Source organism: Pinus tabuliformis, chromosome 1_1 (genome assembly GCF_031772625.1).
Source record: "Pinus tabuliformis cultivar Carrire ecotype Pingquan chromosome 1_1, CPIR1, whole genome shotgun sequence".
NCBI lineage: Eukaryota > Viridiplantae > Streptophyta > Pinopsida > Pinales > Pinaceae > Pinus > Pinus tabuliformis.
Window position 1 is genome coordinate 724,514,277 of NC_142297.1, and position 19,860 is coordinate 724,534,136.

The 19,860-nt window shown below is 41.2% G+C and overlaps 1 protein-coding gene across 1 annotated transcript; it reads left to right on the top strand.

Annotated features, from left to right (window-relative positions):
* The first annotated feature begins 16,370 nt into the window (after positions 1-16,370).
* LOC149215943 (disease resistance protein RUN1-like) lies at positions 16,371-18,877 on the top strand. The gene is made up of 3 exons (XM_089391121.1): positions 16,371-16,978; positions 17,103-17,585; positions 17,665-18,877. Exons 1-3 carry the CDS (start codon positions 16,440-16,442, stop codon positions 18,818-18,820), a joined length of 2,178 nt encoding a protein of 725 aa, XP_089247247.1. The 5' UTR covers positions 16,371-16,439; the 3' UTR covers positions 18,821-18,877.
* The last annotated feature ends 983 nt before the right edge of the window (positions 18,878-19,860 follow it).

Sequence of the window (19,860 nt, forward strand, 5' to 3'; positions counted from 1 at the left end):
CACCACCAACACTGTGGACCTGTAGCACGATTTTCCATTAAGGAAGCAAAACCGGCTTTGGGGGTGTAGTTTCCGGTGGCAGCCTTGGCCCAAATAAGCCTGTCTTCTCTGTCAGTGATCTTTACATTTGCCTCCTCCAGGCCACCAACAAAGCCAGACCAGTTCGCTCTCCATCTGTCTCTGATGCCCAGAGTGTCAAAATTCTTCCAAGGTCTGTGAGGTGCTTCAACCCATCCATCCGCTTGAATGTGTGCAAGGAGGGTGTAACCCGCCTCACTGAGCTCCTGTCTCATGTCTTGAGGGAGGATATGGGCATTTCCACTGCCAACCCAAGGATCGGCCCCAATTCTGATTTGTGTACCATTCCCCACCTTCCAAGCCAGTCCTGATTTTATGATGTTCATAGAATGGATGACTGTCTTCCAGATGTTTAAGGCCCCCGAGTGGTGATGTTGTGTGCTACAGAGCCAGTCAATGGTGGTGTGAGGAAAGATATACCTGTTATAGATTACTTCAGTCCAGAGGCTATTCGAAGAGATGATTTTCTAGACCAACTTTGGTCCCAAAGCCTTAGCAAAATCTTGGGGTTCCTTTAAGCCCCAGCCTCCCCACTTTTTTGGTTTTGCTATCCGCTCCCAACTTACCCAAATGAATACTTTGCCATCTGTTTTTCCCCTCCAAAGGAATCTGCAGCAGATCTGTTTGATTATATGGTGGATGCCTTTTGGGATCCAAGCCAGCGACGTCTAGTAAACCGAGATGGCCTCTAGGACTGATTTGATAAGAGTGAGTCTCCCTGCCCTGGAAAGCTATCTCTGTTGCCAGATATTTATGCGGCCTTCGATCTTAGCTATCAACCAAGCCCAATCTGCAATGCGGTATCCGTTGGGCTTGAGTTGGAACCCCAGGTATCTTAGGCCAACATCCAGTTCTTGTCTCACAAAATTGAAATTTTGGGAGGCAAAGCATTGCTCATTTGGATGGCAGTAACTGAAAGTGATTGTTGATTTTGTAGTATTCGGCTCCATTCTTGTAGCTTTACAAAATAGAGTTAATATTTCCTTGAAAGTAGAGGAGTCACTAAGGGACCCATTTAGAAAAATTAGAATATCATCAACAAAGAGAAGGTGAGATATGGTGGTCCGGTGACTGATTCTTACACCCCTTAGAGTGCCATTGTTTCTAGCTAAAGATATAAGTCTACTAAGTCCTTCCATTATCAGCAGAAATAAAATAGGGGAGAGCACGCAGCCTTGTCGGAGCCCTCTTTCGGAATGAAAAAAGTTTGAAGCTGCACCATTTATTAAGACACTGAAAGAAACTCCTGTGAAATAGCAGCCCACCCACTTGATGAAATGGTGGGGGAAGCTTATGTGAGTTAGAATGAGCTATAAATAGGTACAGCTGACCTTGTCAAAAGCTTTAGATAAATCAATTTTCAGGATGGAAGCTTTTTTCGATTCGGTTTTTATAGAATGTAACATTTCCTGTGCAGTGCCAATAGCTTCCTGTATGTGACGGTGGCTAAGGAACGCAAATTGTTCCGTGGAGATCATTCTTGAAAGAATGGGTTTTATGCGAAGGGTGATGATTTTGGAGAAACTCTTATAGATGTAGTTGCAGAGTGAGATAGGTCTATAGTCATCAAAAGATTGAGGATTGTCCACTTTGGGGATAAGGGCTAAGAAAGTAGTGTTAAAAGCTTCATGCATAGTCCCAGAGGTTTGGCAGTCTTCTACAGCTAGCAGTAGGTCTTGGCCAATGAGTTCAAAAAAAGCGGAAAGAAATTCGATGGGCCAGCCGTCCGGCCCCAGACTTTTGTCTTTGCCCATGCTCTTGAGAATGGCCTCCAGTTCTTCAAGGGTGATGGGGGCATTCAGGATCTCCTTTTCCTCTTCTTCAACGAATAGAGTGACTGCCTCAGTAACACGGAGAATTTCGGCGATGTTAGCTTCCCTAGGGCTCTTATAGATATTTGAGAAATGTCTGACCCCTAGGTCCGCCAGTTGAGCAAAAGTGTTGGCTTCTCTTCCATTCTTGTCCCTTAGAGCCCAAATGGTGTTGATATTTCGCCTTCCTCTGGCGTACTATTGGAAGAACTTTGTGTTTTCATTGCCCACTTTTAGCTAGGTTGCCCTGCTCTTAAGCCTCCAAGTCTCTTCAGCTCTTCGAAGAATTTTGATTTTTTCCTTTTCTAGCTTGACTAGATGATCCTTGGAGTCGAAAGTGGAGTAGCTCATCAACCCTCGGGAATCAAGGAGGGCCAGCTCAACCTCAATATTAGCTAGATCCTTTTCCTCCTTCTGTTTCCTGGTCTTAATCTAGGCAATAGTTTCTTGTTTGAGCCGATTTAAGTTATGAGTTATGGTAGATCCTGGTGATAGTCCCTCCTCCTTGTTAAAGTGGGTCCAGATCCTATTAACCAGGTCTTGGAAACCTTCTTCCCCTATCCATGCTGCATTGAATTTGAAGGGGGATCCCGGCTTCTTGGCCTCATCTTCCAGATCCAGGAAGATAGGGGAGTGGTCAGAGCTTCCTCCAGTGCCAACCTAGTGTCTGATACGTCCTAGTCTATTAAGGAGGTGGGGTTTGATGAGGAAGCGATCTAGACGACGGGCTAGGGCATGTTCCCCGACTCGGCGATTCCTCTAGGTAGGCATTTTTCGGGCAGAGTCGATGCTTAGGAGATCATGGTCATCCAGAAGTTTCTCAAAATAGCCTGTGAGGGCATCTGATTGGGCCCTGTGCCCCCAGGATTCGACCATCCCCAGGGAGAAGTTAAGATCTCCCCCAATTATAATATCATCAGTCTGCATGAAATCTTATTGGAGAAGACTATCCCAGAAAGCCTCTCTGTGATGGCATGGCCCATAGATGTTGATAATTCTCAGAGAAAAGAGGGGGCAGTTTGAGATGATATCCTCACCCAAAAAACCTTGCCCTCCCCAAGCATTGCTTATTTTGATTGTGAGGCTGTTAAAACCCAGAGCAAGACCTCCCGAGCGACCTCTGGCATCCAGGTAGAAGAAGTCCCAGTTGGGCAAAAAGTTTTTTAGAGTGTTGTGGATCAACTGACCATCACCAAGTGTTTCTTGTAGCATTAAAAAGTCCAGTTTTTTAGAATGACAGAGTCTTTTAAGAGCCATTTTTTTGTCGGGGCTAGCTATCCCCCCGCAATTGAAGGAAAGACCTTTCATGGATTCACAGAGGCATGGTTCCCCTTTGCTCTAAGGACCTGGTCGATGGGAGATTGTATGCCTGAGGCCACTTCTAGGCTGGCTCTTTTGATGGCTTTGGAGATACGGGATTGTCTGCCTCGAGGGGCTTTCGGGGGAGGGGGGGTATAGGGTCATCCTCCAATCCGAAGGCATGGAGAGGGGGGGGATGGAACACAGGTTATATCGGTGGGATGAGCCGGAGGTCGAGGCCCCAAGAGTTTCACTGATAGGGGGATGGCTAAGGGTACAAGGGGAGGGAAGGGATGGGGGAGGGGTTGAAATCACCGGGCAGCTAATTTGGCTCAGCTTGGGGAGGGGGGAGATAATATTCGAAGTTAACAAACAAGAAATAGAAGCATCAATACTATAAACAGACAGAGTAACAGAGATAGGAGGAGAGGAGGTACCCGTGAATCCCACGCCTTCTTTGGAGCGAGCCCTAGTGCTCGGTGCCTCAGAGTGCAAGAAGACAGATCCCGGGAGACCAGAAGTAGTAGGAGGGCATCTACTATGGCCCTTAGACAATCTGGACTGCATGTCTGAAATCTCTGCCATACCCAAATCTGTCTGTGTGTTGGCCACTGCGAACCTTCTTGGGGAGGACGGCCTATGCCCTGTGATTAGGGGGCAGGCTTTGTAGAGATGGCCAACTTCATGGCATTTCCTGCACCTGAAAGGGATGCCCTCGTAGTCCAATTCCTGCCAGCGGGTTGTAGATCCCATATGGAACTGATAACTTTCCACCAGACCGTCCCTGGTGTCCAAATAAACTAGGATGCGGGCCATCGCCAGAATGCCGGTGTCCATATAAGATCTGTCGTGGTCGAGGTAGGTGCCGAGGTCGTCCCCAATGATCCTGAAAATGTCCTCTGACCAAAACTATAGCGGGAGGCTTGGAAGGCGTACCTAGATCGGCCCTGCTCCCAAACTCTCCTTCTCCGGGTCGAATAGTGTGGACCATCTCTTTAGAAGTACAGGGGTCATTTCTATGTGCCAGAAGTGGGTAAGTATCCAGTTGACATCCTCTGGCTCGTAAAAAATTAGAGCAAACCAGCCTCTAGACAACGCCAGGACTACAGGAAGTTGCGGCAGAACATTCCCCCACACCTCCATGGTCCATCGCTTCAACCTTCCTGGCGAGTAGTTCCTGCCGTGCAATCGCTCGACTAGCACCGTGCTCTCAGTTAGGGCGGCCTTATCCATTCCTATGCCTTCCCCAAAGACCAAAGTTCTGCCCCATTCCCTAGTTTTTGAAAGCTTGGAAGGCTTGACCTTTTTTTGCTTGAGGGTCTGTTGGTCTGGTTGGCTATTTTCTTCTCTGTCTGAATTGTGCTCAAGGTTTGAGTCCCTTACCTCCTCTCTGTCCGGCTCATTATTCACTATGCCTTCAAAGAAGCCCGAGGGTTGGGGCTTGTCCCTTTGGTCGATGGACTGCGTACAAGCCTGTGAGGACTCAAGATTGTTGTGCCCTTTGTTTAGAACGTCGTGGTCACTGTTTAGCTTGATGGAGCCAAGGATCGATTCATCCTGAAACCCTATGCAGAAACCCCCACCTCCTTGTTTTGCACTTCTGTGAGCTGATGTTGATCGCTCCAGGCAAGAAAATCAGTTGGTGAAGGAATGGTAAGGAAAGGGGAGGTTGAACCCTCAATAGGGTTTATGAAGCCCTCGATGACCACTGCTCTCAGTTGAGAGATTTCCAATCCTGATAATGAAGTTTCCATGTCTGCCAGTCCGTAAATGCCCTGGTCAACCTGTTATGCCGGTGTGCTCTCCGTTTCCAGTCCAACCCCTCCTTGAGCCAACAGACGGGAGACCATGAAGATATCGAATTCTGGGAAGTTATCCGAGGAGTATTCCATGAACTCCTCCTCGTAACTCTCTTCCATTTACGGTGTTAAGGTGCTAGTGGGGCTGAGACACGGGATCATGGAGAAAACGGTCCAAGGTGTAACGAATGTGGTTGTAAAACTGTGCAACAAAACCCTTCTATAAACTTAACCCTCAGCATTCACTTCTTCAGGTTTTTTACCTACGACGGTTTGTGTTCAGAACTTGTGGAATGACTGGACTCCCAAGACCATAAACAACTAAGCCTGGCGGCGGGGAGGAAAACCGAGAGTCTATGCACTGAGAAAAGAGGCAGGCCAACGGAAAGAGACAGAGAATGCTGACACCTGCCGAAAAGCCTACCTGACTGGTTGCCTGCTCGAAGGATGTATAGAACAACTCTAGGGCTGAGAGTAAATCAGTCATAGAGTGATAAGGGTTTGTGTAGATAACCCACCCAGCATCGAACCTCACTGCCTTCACTCTGTTTTCCTCATTTCTCTCTCCTTTGGGGTAATTCAATTTTAGATGCATTTGCAAAAAATTTCCTCAAGACTCTGCATGGTCCAATTTTCTTAAATTTTAATTTTTTATACTCCCTTTTTGGAAATATTTCCTTCCTTAGGTGTGCCAAAACCAAATCTCCAACCTCAAAACTATCTTCTCTCTTCTTCAAATCTGCTTTGCTCTTGTACTTTATGTTTCTATCCTGTAACTGTTGTTTTACCCATTCATGTATTGCTTGAATCTCTGGAGCAAAATATTCTCCTTTAACACTTCTCATTTCAGCTTTACCCAAGTCTCTTAATTCAGACACTCCTCTTGGGTGCATTCCATAAAATATATGGAATGGACTATGCCCTCTACTCCTGTTAGGAGAATCATTATAAGCATATTCATCATGTGCCAAAATTTGATCCCATTGTTTTGGATGTTCACTTGCAAGACTCCTTAGAAGATTACCCAAGCTTCTATTTGCAACTTCAGTCTTTCCATTAGTCTGAGGATGATAAGCTGAACTAAAACTCAGTTAGTACCAAGTTTCTTCCACAAGGTCCTCCAGAAATGACCAACAAATCTGGCATCTCTGTCTAAAACAATGCTCTTAGGTAACCCATGCAACCTTACAATCTCCTTAAAAAACAGATTAGCAATGTGAGTGGCATCATTGGTTTTGTAACATGGAATAAAATATGCCATTTTAGAAAATTTGTCAACCACAACATAAGTTGAATCATTTTCTCTTTGAGTTTTTGGTAAACCCAAAACAAATTCCATGCTTACCATATCCCAAGGTCTATCTGGAATAGGTAATAGAACATACAAACTTGTGTTTTGGCTCCTTCCCTTTGCATACTAACATACTTTACAATTTTTCACATACTTCTCCACTTCAGATCTCATCTTCAGCCAGAAATAAATCCAATTCAACTGCTCATAAGTCATGTCTTCACCAAAATGTCCTCCAAGTCCACCACTATGTTTCTCCTTGATTAAATTTCCCCTCATAGAGAAATTTGTTATGCATAGTTGATTTCTTTTAAACAACAATCCTTCTTGCAAGAAAAAATCTAGCCACTTACTTCTGTCTAACAAAACAAGATTTTTACAAGCTTCAAATGCCTCTTTAAAATCTAAATCTTTCTCATACAATTCCTTAAGAAAATCAAAACCCAACACTTGAATTTGATTTTCTTGAACTAAAATGTTTCTTCTACTTAAGGCATCTACTACCTTGTTTGATTGGCCATTTATATGCTTCAATACAAAATTAAAACCTTGAAGATATTCTACCCATTTTGCATGTTTCTGACTATGCTTTGGTTGTTGCATAATGTACTGTAATGCATGATTATTTGAATAAAGTATAAACTCCTTAGACATCAAGTAATCTCTCCACTTTTTCAATGACTGTACAACTGCATAAAATTCCTTATCATAAGAAGAATATTTCTTCTTCGATTCGTTCAGCTTTTCACTGAAATAAGCTACAGCTCTGTCCTCCTGACTTAAAACAGTGCCAATAGCTTCTCCACTGGCATCACATTTCACTTAAAAAGGTTTATTAAAATCAGGCAAAATTAAAATAGGTTTCTAAATGATATTTCTTTTCAACAACTGGAAGTTCTTTTCTGCTTCAACAATCCATTTAAATGGCTATTTATCCTTCCTTATAGTGTCAATAATAGAAGCATTGATCTTACTAAAATTTCTTATGAATTTTCTATAAAAACTATCAAGACCATGAAAACTCTTTACCTCAAAAACATTTTTCGGTGAAGGCCACTCTATGATTGCCTTTATCTTCTCTAGATCCATCTTTAATCCATCAACAGAAACAACAAAGCCCAACTATACCAACTCTTCCTTCATAAATGAACATTTCTTTAAATTTAGCTATAACTTTTCTTGTTGCAACTTCTGTAAGACATAATTCAGATGTCTCATATGTTCCTCTTTAGATCTGTTGTAAACTAATATATCATCCAGATATATTATTACAAATTTACCAATAAATTCTTTCAACACTTCATTTATAAGCCTCATAAATGTACTAGGAGCATTTGATAACCCAAAAGGCATTACCATCCATTCATACAGTCCTTCATTTGTTTTAAAACTAGTTTTCCATTCATCTCCTTCTCTAATCCTTATTTGATGATAACCACTTTTTAAATCCAACTTTGTAAAATATCTTGCTCCACTTAAACAATCCATCAAATCTTCAATTCTAGGTAAAGGAAATTTGTACTTGATTGTTATTTTGTTGATTGCTCTTGAATCAGTGCACATTCTCCAGCCTCCATCTTTCTTTGGACTCAACACTGTTGGCGCTGCACAAGGACTCAAACTCTCTCTAATCAATCCTTTATCTAACAATTCCTGAACCTATTTCCTGATTTGTTCATTTTCTGTGGGAGTCATCCTGTAAGCTGTTTTATTTGGCAAATTTGCCCCTAGAATCAAATCTATATGATGAGTGTTTTTTCTAATGGGTGGTAACTCATTAGGCGAATCATCTACAATGATATCACAATAATTTTCCAGCATCTCTTGAATTTCAATTGGCAAATCAGAAACTTTAGTAGAAGTAGTTATTACCTTGGGTTTGCAAATCAATGAAAAATTTACCTCATCCTCTTCAATCTACTGCAAGTATTCTTTTCCACTCAGCAATAGGGTCTTCGAATCAGATTTTCTTGATGCATCCTCTTCTTCCATAGACAGCAATGTATGATTAATACCATCTTTACCAAATTTCTATGTGTTTTTTTCCCATCATGCATAGCTCGTATGTCATACTGCCAAGGTCTTCCCAACAATATGTGACACACATCCATAGGCATCACATCACACAAAATTTTGTCGTTGTATCTACCCAACTGCAACTCTACTTCACACTGTTCATTCACTAACAATTGATGTCCTTTTTGAAGCCATGACACCTTGTAAGGTGTTGGATGTTTTTTTGTCTTTAATTTCAACTTTTCTACCACTTCTGTAGAGACCAAATTATCAGTGTTGCTGCTATCAATTATCATTTGACAACATTTTCCTTGAACCTTGCACACAGTCCTGAACAAAGCCTTTCTCTATGCTGGTTCAACAACTTCCTTTGTTGGCTTTAAAAAAACTTTGTTACCTACCAAAGATTCCCCTTTCTCTGGTACATTTTCTTCTTCTGGTACCTTTGCTGCTTCCTCTTCAGTCTAAGCAACAATTACATTTCTTTGATTTGTTCCTGTGTTTTCTGGGCACTCATATGCTCTGTGTCCTAGCTTGTTACATCTGTAACATCTAACTTCTCTTCCTCTGCCTCTGCCTCTACCTCCTCTTTCTCTGAAAAAACTCCTTCTGCCACTTGCATCACCTTTTGTGGGTGTTGTTAGCCTTGGAGGCAAATGGCCCAAAAATGGATCCAAATATGCCCCAAAGGCTCCAAGTGTGCTTAAAAATCATGCCAATGGATCCATTGATGCCTTGGACATTTTCAATATTGGCTCAAAGTCATCCATCGAGCAAAATCGGCGCAAGAGGAAAGCCCTTGGAAGGGCAGAAATACCCTATCGGGAGGAAAAAAACACTCCAAAATCATGAAAAACCATAAATCGCAGGCTTAACAATCTAGAAGGCATAACAACCGTTAGATCTGGCGAATCAACGGCCCAGATCTAATTGGCAGATCGCATTGGCGCAAGCGGGCAGTGGAAAATCACAAATTGGCGAGCAGAGAGGACTTAAGGTTCGGGGGAGGACACCCCCGATCAGTGATCTCCGATGATCGGATTAGAGGGTCGAAATTGGCGGGAACATATGCATCGTTATATGAAAGACTTCTCGCAGGAGAGATATGCGATTGTGACAAGTCACATCGCTATGTCGCATCGGCGATCGCAAAGGGATGGGGCCTTTACACATATATGACAGCGACCCAATAAGTGGACTTGACGGGGTTCTAAACAATATTGTATAATAATTCAAGTCTGCCGAAAGCCTAATTCCTAATGTTTTTTGTGTATTTTTCGTTGTTTAAACAAAATACAAAGGAATTCTTGGGGCGGTGTTATAGCGATGAAATCTGGACCCGATGGGTTTCAGAAATGAAATATATAATATTTCATGTCTGCCAAAGCCGATTTCACATGTTTTGCAGTGTTTTTCACGGATTTCCAAATATAAAGGAAACCTTGGGAACAAGCCTTTGCGACTTGCCGATGCGATAGGTCCTGGACCCGAAAGGGTTCAAGAATGAAAATATATATATTTTCATGTCTGCCAAAGGCCATTTCCAATGTATTTTCAGTGCCTTTTAGTGTATTTCAAAATACAAAGGGAGCATGGGACCAGGCCACTTGCGATAGGCGACAACGACCCAAACTGCGGACCCGATAGAAAAGAAAGCCATGCTTAAGGATTTTTAAAGTCCGAAAAGGACAGAGATGGGTGGGATTATAGTATTACATCGCTTTTACTATATTAAACAGGAAAACAATCATTATAACATTTAAAAGGAGAACAGAGGCCCAAATAGCCATTCCAACATAGATTGCCAGGAAACCGAGACCAGAAAGTGATCATGGAGCATCACAGCACGCACAGCTCATCCCCAAACCGACAAAGAGGCCGAGAAGTAGCACAGGAAAACACAACCCGCACAACTATCCAAAACAAATAGAAATATCAAAGGCCACAATGCAGCTCATCAAAACAAACATCATGGGGCATCTCTGGCACGAGAGAGCTCCCAGACAACGCATCAAACTACCTGAATGTGGTTATTCCTCTGTTAGAAGGAGAAAACCTCCGAGCCATGCTTTCCTATTCAGGGAATCAATCAGTTAACAAGACAGATCATAAAAATTAAGACTTCGAGCCTCTGAGGGCTCAGGGGCATTGTAAAGAGTTATAAATAGCTGAAAGTAAGATGTAATAGTGGTTCAAGCCTTTGGAGACTAGGGAGACTCTACTCCTCTAGCTTCTCATCTGCATTCTTTAGTAATACATGCTTCTTTTGATGTTATATGTTCAATGTCAACTTCTCTTCTATTCTATGCTTGCACTTGAACAGTTTGTTCATGTTTTCTGTGTGTCTGAGGCCAGATAACTGTCATCTTATCTCTGCTTTGATGTCAGTAAACTCATTCGCTTCCTGTGGCTAGCCATTCACATATGTTCATGTATACAATCTGCTGATACAGTTAGTATTCTCCATCTATTCATTAAATCTACAAACTATTGAGCATTAGTGGTCTAACGCCTTGTGTTGTTGAGGGTGTTCATGCATGTCTTGAGTGAAAATAGAGCTGAAATGGTCATCCGACTTGTTCCAAACCATCATCCATTCCAATAGTTCAAAAACAATATTGAAGATTATATGTTACCAGGCATCTCGAATCTGCAACCTAGGAGAGTTTCCTGGAATGCTAATAGGTGTATGCTAATTAGAGTTGTTGTCAGGTCCATCTCTAGGTGTTGTAGATCTTCCTCTACCACCTTGACTTCCCCTTCCTCGGGAAGTACCTCTATTTCTGGCAGATTGCTTCCTCGTGAGTTTTTCTTCAGCCTTCAATACCATCTGATAAGCCTCTTCTATTGTTTTAGGAGACAACACACTTATCTCATCTTGGATCTCCATTTATATATCTTGCAACCTTCTCATCTATATCCTGAATTTGTCCAACTCTTATGTTGACTTTGTAAAATTCCTTTGTATATTCTTTCATTGTCAAAGACCTTTGTCTAAGATTCTGCATCTGTCTAAATAATGTTTGTTGATAATCACTTGGCAAAAACTTACCTCTTAACTTTTCCACCATCCTATTCCAATTTTAGTTAGCTGCTTACCAAGTCTCCTTCTTTCTACTTGCACTCCATCCCACCAAAGTGCTGCATGTCCTTTCAATTTAGTGACAACAAATTTCACTCTCTTTCCTTCTTCTATTTCTTCATAATCAAATAATTTATCCATGTCACTAATCCAGTCTATCAACTCCTCAGGGTTTAAACCTCCTGTATAAACTGAAACCTCAAGTCTGGGTTTAGATGTGGATCTCAACACTGATTTAAAGAATCTCATTTCAGGAGTAACTTCTGCATGTTCCTCTTCTTCTGTAGCTTCAACTTCAGGCTCACTAACATCTCCAACATTTGCATCTTTTTGATTTCCCATTTCGACTGCTTCTAATCTAGCTTGCATCTGTTATATAGCTTCCAACACTTCAGCATTTGCAACTAGTCTTCTTCTTCTTCGACCACCACCACGTCCTCCTCCAACTCTGAAAGCCATGTTGGATTTCTTTTTCTAATCTTTGAGATCCTGCTCAGTGTCAATAGGCTGCTCTGATACCACAAATGGTGGGATGGTTGCAAGTATTAAGGATAATCGTTCAAAACTTGAAACTATTCCTTCAAGTTCGGGTGGAACTCCTTCTCGGGTTTCCTTTGGAGTATCAGTCATCAACCTCTAATTTTAGTTATTCTGCTAAAACAACCGAACTACTTAATTGACACGATATTTGGCAACCCTCCAAATTTTCCCATGGAACCAAAAGGAAATAAACCCTAGTTCATAACCTTCTTGGGTCCGAAATTAACTCGTGTGCATATTCCGGAGTGATATTCGTCGGATCTCATCCCTTCATAATGAAAAACTATGATTGAACCGAAATTCAATGGATTAAATCACAGTCCATAAAATACCACGTCTGAAATCTGGATTAAACTGTGGGCATTTTCCAACGCGATCACCGTCGGATCTGTCCCTTTCAAGTGGACGGTCACGATTAACTGAGCTATTAACTCAGTTTTATAAATTCTCGCGTCCGTTTTTGGAATTAACTTCCGTGCTTGTTAGCACGCGATCACCGTTAGACCTATTGATTCTGTCGATCCGAGGATTCAAATCTTCTCCTGGGTTTCCCACAATTTGTCAGGGTTTCCTCGTTCCGCCAAGATTTAGCACTTCCGCCAAGTTTATCCGTTTGTTTCTAAATTATTTTCCGTGATCTTAAAACATATCTAAGCCATTTCAACACATAGCAAGTGAAGATTTTAGATGCGACCACACATGATTATACAAAATCTAGTTCTAAAGGACTTAAATTGGAAATCAACAAAACTTAGAAATATTTGCAAGGAATTTAAAACCTCCAGGATTCGACCATTCATGCGCAATATTCATAGAGATACAGAGAGATTCTAAATTTTTCACTCCAATCTTCCACAACCAAAATCTGGCCAAAATCCCCTTCTACTGATTCAAAACTTACATAAATACCTTACATTTAACAATCAGATCCTCAATCAATGGATCGAATCTACCCAATCCTAGATAAATATCTAATATGCATGATATTCTCCTCGAGAATCTCAACTAAGCCTAAATACTTAAATTAATTACAAGATAATTCAAATCCCTGAATTCTAGCTCAAATCCTATCTACAAAGATTTGTAAAGTGACAGCTAAAGGATCCCAGGCCTTTGCTTGTAAACTTCTTTTGTATTTTTGGAATAAAATTCGAAGCCTTTTGTCTTCAAGCCTCATGCTCCTGCATCACAAGGTCAGGGTGGTAGCGAGTTGTGAATGTGGAAATTCCCCTCAAGAGGGTCTGGAAGAGCTGAAAGGGGGTTGGGTTTGCGGAGAATTGGGGGTGGATCCAAATTATCTCAGCATAGAGAGAGCAAGGGGTTTAGGGAAATCCAGATACACCCTCTCGTGGCAGAGGGGCAAAGGTGGAGAAGCCCTACTGGCCAATGTATGGGTCAGTCCACTCTTGTGGACTCGAATATCTCAAGTTGGGAACCTATGTTTGGATAGAAATCAACTCTGGTTTCGGTGTTGGGTACCGCTTAATGCCGAGCATTTGAGGTTGGTCATTAAATTATGGGGTTTTGATTCCCACAACCCAAACATTATTAATGGGGTTATGTAGGAAGGGGTTTGATGGGCTATGGGCTTAGTTCCATAGCTGGCTTGAATTCCCTTTCAATTATTGTTACTATGTTTTGATGGTGAAGTTAATTATGGGTGGAAAGTCTTTCTATAATACCGAGGCCCTAGAAATGGTTGGCACGACCAGTTTGCTTAGGATTTGCACTAGGCAGAGGAAGGAAATTGCAAACAGTGGCACTATAATCTTGTGTTGGCATCCAATTAGTTGCAATAAGTGGAGTGGGTTCCTTACTTGGCTGGTTTCGTTTGAATTTGAAGCAGGTCTGTAGTGTGGGCGCGACCTCTGGCAGCGTTGAGCACCCAAACTGCGGCCCTGGGCTAGTGGAAATCCGGTGGTGGGAAAAGAACAATATTTGACAGGCAATGACAACATAATGGCTCAAGCAAAGGGTACAAAGAAAAATGGTGGTGGAAGTTGAGGATGGGGAAAGCAAAGAAAGGCAACTTCGTCGCTGGGAAGCTAACTCAACTCTTCCAATGGGGTGGCTGGGGTAGGTCAAGGGTGCAAGACGGCCTTGCACATAATTGAAGGAGCGAACCAAGCGTACCATGCCAACAACTCCAACCAGGTTAGGTAGCTGATTACATAATGGGAAGATGAAATCTGTTAGATTGTGGAAGAATCTGATTTGGACATGGATGAGTGGCAAGTAGTAGCCCCAGATCCTGGCCATACTCATGGAAGAGTAACCCAATACAAGCAGACATTATGCATGTTCTAGATGATGAAGAGCCCATACTTGTGGAAGAGTAACCCAATACAAGCAGACAATACACATGTTCTAGATGATGAAGAGCATTATGGCGAAAGCTCTAGAACATTTTCCTCCTGACGTGCATGTAGCCCACCCAGGGCAATCAAATTACAACAAATAATTGCAAAAAATTCAGTTCCAACTGCAACAACGGAGTGGTTGGTTGAGCCGAATTGAGCAACACATCCCTTGCATACCCTACACGAAGCTGCCAGATTCCACTGTGAAAGACCCTGCTCCGGTGGATTCCGTTGATGATGAGTAGTGATAGCGCACCCGTGTTTTTACATTTTGAATGGTTCAGTCCCATAATTTTAGACTTATTATCAGTTATGTTTATAGTTATTTAGAGAATATGAAGTATAAAGACTCTCACGTTTATATAGCATGGTTGGATAGAGTTATTATTATTTTCTTATGGATGGCGTATTTTGCGGTTAGGTGGTTTCTCTTTGGGTAGGTTGATGCCACCTAACTTTCAGAAATATGGATGTAACCTGGTTTATTTCCAAAAATTAATAGAAAGGTACTACCAATCTTACAAAAAAAATATAAAAATATATATCAACAAAATTAATAGTACTTTATCAATAATCCTTATTAATACTTTATAGCGAAATACAAATTTGCAATTATAAATATTAATAATAATTTTATACTATACCACTTATGTTTTCATTACCTTCGAGTAAAAACTAAAATACATGTATTTAAAATATATATCAACAAAATTAATAGTGCCTTTATCAATAATCCTTATTGGTAATTGATGGGGCCAAATAATGTTGCACTCCTTAGATTACAACTTTAAAATTCAACGTGGGGTTCATGCAAACTTTGAGAGGCCTACAAACCCCACACTCGTATCCATCTATAAAGAGAATGTGACCACTTGAGTTTATTTAGTTTGGAAAGGGAAGTCAACAACTTTTCAACACCACTAAATCAAAGTCTTAAATTCAATTACAACGAAACCTACAAAATAGAATCCAATGGACCAAGCAACCCAATGACCAATCCCGACTTATCGTGACAGTGGAAAGTTGGGGTACAAATCTGCCAGAAGTAGAATGTAAATCTACAAATCCAAACGAGCAGATATAGATTGTTGGATCCCAAAATAAGAATTACGCTTACCTACAAAGCAACCCAACCCTATTACTAATTGTTCTATCACGCATCTAAAATGAAGCATTAGAAAGCAAAACTCATTCTGAGTTGAAACGAATTCAATTCATAGTCCAACATATTCTTCCTATGCTAACAAAATACCACAAACCAATTAAAGAAAAACTGAAAGTGATGGTGCAGGAAATAGAGCATTCCTATATGAAGTATTGTGCTGCTATAGGAAGTTCTACATAATTGTAGAAATTGCTATAGGAAATATAGAATGTAATCAATAGACACGACCACTACAAGTCTAATCAACCCATACGGAAACACCATTTTTTCTACTCTTTTGTAGATATAATTCATACAGATACATTAGAGTTGAGGAATTATTAATTATATTTTGAAAAACAATTAGGAAGAGGGACTCTGTTACAAAAAAACCACCTAAAAACAACTGGGAAGTGAATTATATCATTTTGGGTCAACACTTTTCAGCATATCTTCTAATTTGATTGGAAATTTTTAATCTTAGAAAACACATACATATATAATTCTTGCTAATGCTATGAACTGCTTTAATACATTAATTAGTTTTTTTTCTTTCAAAGTTAAATCTTTAGTACACTAATTTGTTGTTTTCCATTTCAAGGTTAAATCTTTTATGTAAAGAGACGATAAACATTGTCTACCAATAACTTTACATTGTGTTATGTAACCATCGAATAAGTGGTCAGGTATTTGGCATAGCTGTTACTACTTCATGGATTGATACTATAATGGATTGTTACTACTTTTTAACTAGGCTTACTAAATTGTTCATGTTGTCATGCATCATCTATACAAACTGCCCTGTGTAGATCGTTGCGCTGCCAGAAAATGCCTTGAGCCAGAGAGCAGTGTAGTTCAAATTTCGAGGCGGCCACAAAAGATGCCCTCGTTATATTATTCGCATCCAGCGAACTAAACTAATTCCTGCGCAACATCATTTTTACCAGAGATCTAAACTACATGCCTGCCCGTCATCCTTCCAAGTTTTTCTGTGTATCAATCTTTCCTTTCCAATTTCAATGGCAGAAAGAGCAGCAACCCCTCATCATGATGACATTGCTTCCTCCTCCACGGCTTCTTGCTCTGCGTCGGCGTCGACTTCTTACGTCCACTATGATATCTTTATTAGCCATTGTGGGCGTGACGCGGATATCTTCGCCACCGCTCTCTACCGTCGTCTTCATTCTCGTGGGTTGCATATATTTCTTGACAAGTTGCACTTCATGTTTGAAGAGGAGGTTACATCTCAAATGGAAGCTGCGATTTCACTAGCCTCTATCCAGATCGTCATCTTTTCTCCAAACTATGCCGAATGGAAATGGTGTCTGGATGCGCTCATCCACATGACAAAGTCAGAGGGTACTATTCTCCCTGTATTTTACAAAATGAAGCCTTGTGAAGTCAGGTGGACGGGCAAAAATAATAATGGACCATATGCTCTATGGATGCGTGACCATGAGGAGAAAGAACGATTCGACTCGCAAACTATTCAGACCTGGAGAGACGTTCTACACAATGTTTCCAATATAACCGGTTTCGAGTTGGAGGCGTGCAATGGGTAAGCATCTCCCACTATTCGAATCCTTAATAGCTTTCAATTTGATGGATTGACAGGACTTTCTCACCCAGTGACTTAGATACATAAAAGCTTTTCTCACTGCTTATCTTACACTCGTATTTAGGGACGAGGAGGAACTCTTGCATAAAATAGTGGAAAGCGTGTTCAAAGCCTGTCCTCCCCGGGATTACGATGTCTTCATAAGTCATCGCGGGCCAGACACTAAGGAAGCATTCGCCAGCCCTCTCTACGATCGCCTTATTTCCCATGGGTTACGAGTCTTTCTCGACAAGCCAGAACTGGTCGAGGGACTCCGGATTGCTCCTCAAATAGAGGTGGCTATTCAATTCGCCTCTGTTCATATTGCCATATTTTCACCGACTTATGCACAATCTTGCTGGTGCCTCGATGAACTCTTCCTCATGATAAAATCGAGGGCTCATATTCTCCCGGTCTTATACGAAGTCAAATCTCTCGATCTGAATGAAATTTACGCTGAAACCCTCCTCTCCCACAAAAAGAAACAGCGATACGATTCTGAGACTATTGAGAGATGGAGAGGCGCTCTCGCCGATGTACCAAAATCAAATGATTTCGTGCTGGACGGGTAAGGATTCATACCATCTTTCTCAATACCTGCTAGTGTTAGTTCTTAATTATTTTACTAATTTTAACCGAATATTCAGGGCCAAGGAGGAGCTGATCGATAAGATTGTGCAAAGCGTGTTGGAATATATTCCAAAACGATCAGAAGTCATGCAAAGCTCCAAAGTCGTGCGAAGCGTGGTAAAATGTGTTCTGAGTGAAAATGTTGCAAAGCAATCTGAAGTCGAGCGAAGCGTGGAAGAATGTGTTCTGCATGAAAATGTTGCAAAGCAATCCAAAGTAAAGCAAAGCTCCGAAGTTTATTTCGGATTGGCGGATAAATTGGAAGATTTCGAAAAGGTGGTGCTATCGCAGCAAGAGGAACCCGTGAAGGCCAAGGTTGTGGAAATTGTGGGTGGTGGCGGGTTTGGGAAAACAACCCTAGCGAAAGAATTTTTCGCGCGTCAGAAATCAAATTACAAAGAATTCTCCATTTTGTATAATCTAAGAGAAGATGCAGGTACACTGGGTCTAAAATACTTGCAAAGTAAGGTCATTGAGGACTTGAAACATATTTCAAATATCGCAATTGAGAGTGCCAAAGAGGGAATAGAGATACTGAAACAGCATCTCTCATCTTGTCATGCTTTCGTGATATTAGATGATGTTGATCATGTGGATCAACTTGATGCGTTGTTGCCAATCAAGTATGTCCTTCACCCAGAAAGCTTGATTTTGGTTACCTCTCGTCACAAGGATGTCCTTCATATGGCAGGCATCGTAGATTCATCAATTTATCATCTAGTCGGACTAAATACAAAAGATTCCAAAGAGCTCTTTCTCTCCTGTGCTTTTAATCACCCATCTGAAGTATCTCCATTTAAAGATCTTGTAGATGAGTTTGTATTGGCCTGCGGTGGAGAGCCACAATTGTTGGAAGAGTATGGAGGGCTTCTGCAAGGTGAAAACCGATCTTTCTGGAAAGAGGAGTTGAATCGACTTCGCAACTGTATAATACCTGTCGAGATAGACCATATACTTCAAATTAGATATGATTCACTAAATCGGGAGGAACGGCAAATATTCTTTGATATTGCCTGCTTTTTCATGGGGCGAGAAAGAGATACGGCAATACGAATATGGGGCAAGGAAGGGCTCAAGAAGCTAGAGAACAGTTTTCTAGTGCAAGTGGACAGTAACAATAAAATGGAAATGATTGGTCTCATCAGAAATTATGGAAAAAATATCGCTAAGTGATTAATGCCATGTCGACTTTGGAATCAGACAATCAGCCAGATGGATCTTTGGCTTGAGCAATCATCACCTGTGTGTGCTTCTGCTATCCTTCAAACCTTTATATTGGCTTTAATATCTTCAATTTTTTTTATTAAGCGAGACGCATCTTTTGTTTATTCGTAATAAAGATGCATCTCTGTATTTTATACTTATCATGATTGAGCAGGTAATAGTCGAATTCCGTGGAATTTCAATGATTCCTCCGATTCACTTTCCAGACGTGAGCGATGAAACTGAAATGTCAGGGTACCAACATAGTCGTGGGTTGTTCCGTCGTCCCAGGAATTTGAAATTTCTTGCAGCTCAAGGTGGTTATGTAGAAAAGATATTGACTAGGGTGGGATCAGCTGATCTCTTATGGCTAAAGTGGCATAAGTGCACCCACTCTTCTCTTCCTTCCTGGATTTCCATGGAGAAATTACGCGTTTTAGAAGTGGACGGAAGCAAATTAACAGAATTGTGGCAAACTGAATCTCAAGTTTGGTAAATTTTTGTGTTCATTATTCCTTCGTTTCATTTCATTTTGTAGATGAAAATCATTTGATAGTTGATATCTAAACATCGCAGGTTCCTCTCCAGTTGCGGGAGCTAAATATCTGCGCTCCCCTTTCACTGTTTCCAAAGTCCATAGGTCAACTGAAGCTCCTTGAAAAGATTGTAGTGAAAAATTTAGATGACCAGCCACTCCCATTGAAAACTTTGCCCAAAGAGTTTGGTCAACTGCTTTCGTTGAAATACTTGGAGTTGAGACAATGCTCAACAATGATGACACTGCCCGATTCCTTCGGACAGTTAACAAACCTTCAATATATCAATTTGAAAGGCGCTTCTAGGTTGCAAATGCTTCCAACTTCATTCAGAAATTTAATCCTACTCCAACATCTATTTTTGGCAGTGCAGTGAGATACAAGAGCTGCCAGGCTTGGAACAATTCACTTCTTTGGAAACGATGGATGTTAGGGGATGCAAAAAAATTAAGAGCATATCCGGGTTGGAGAAGC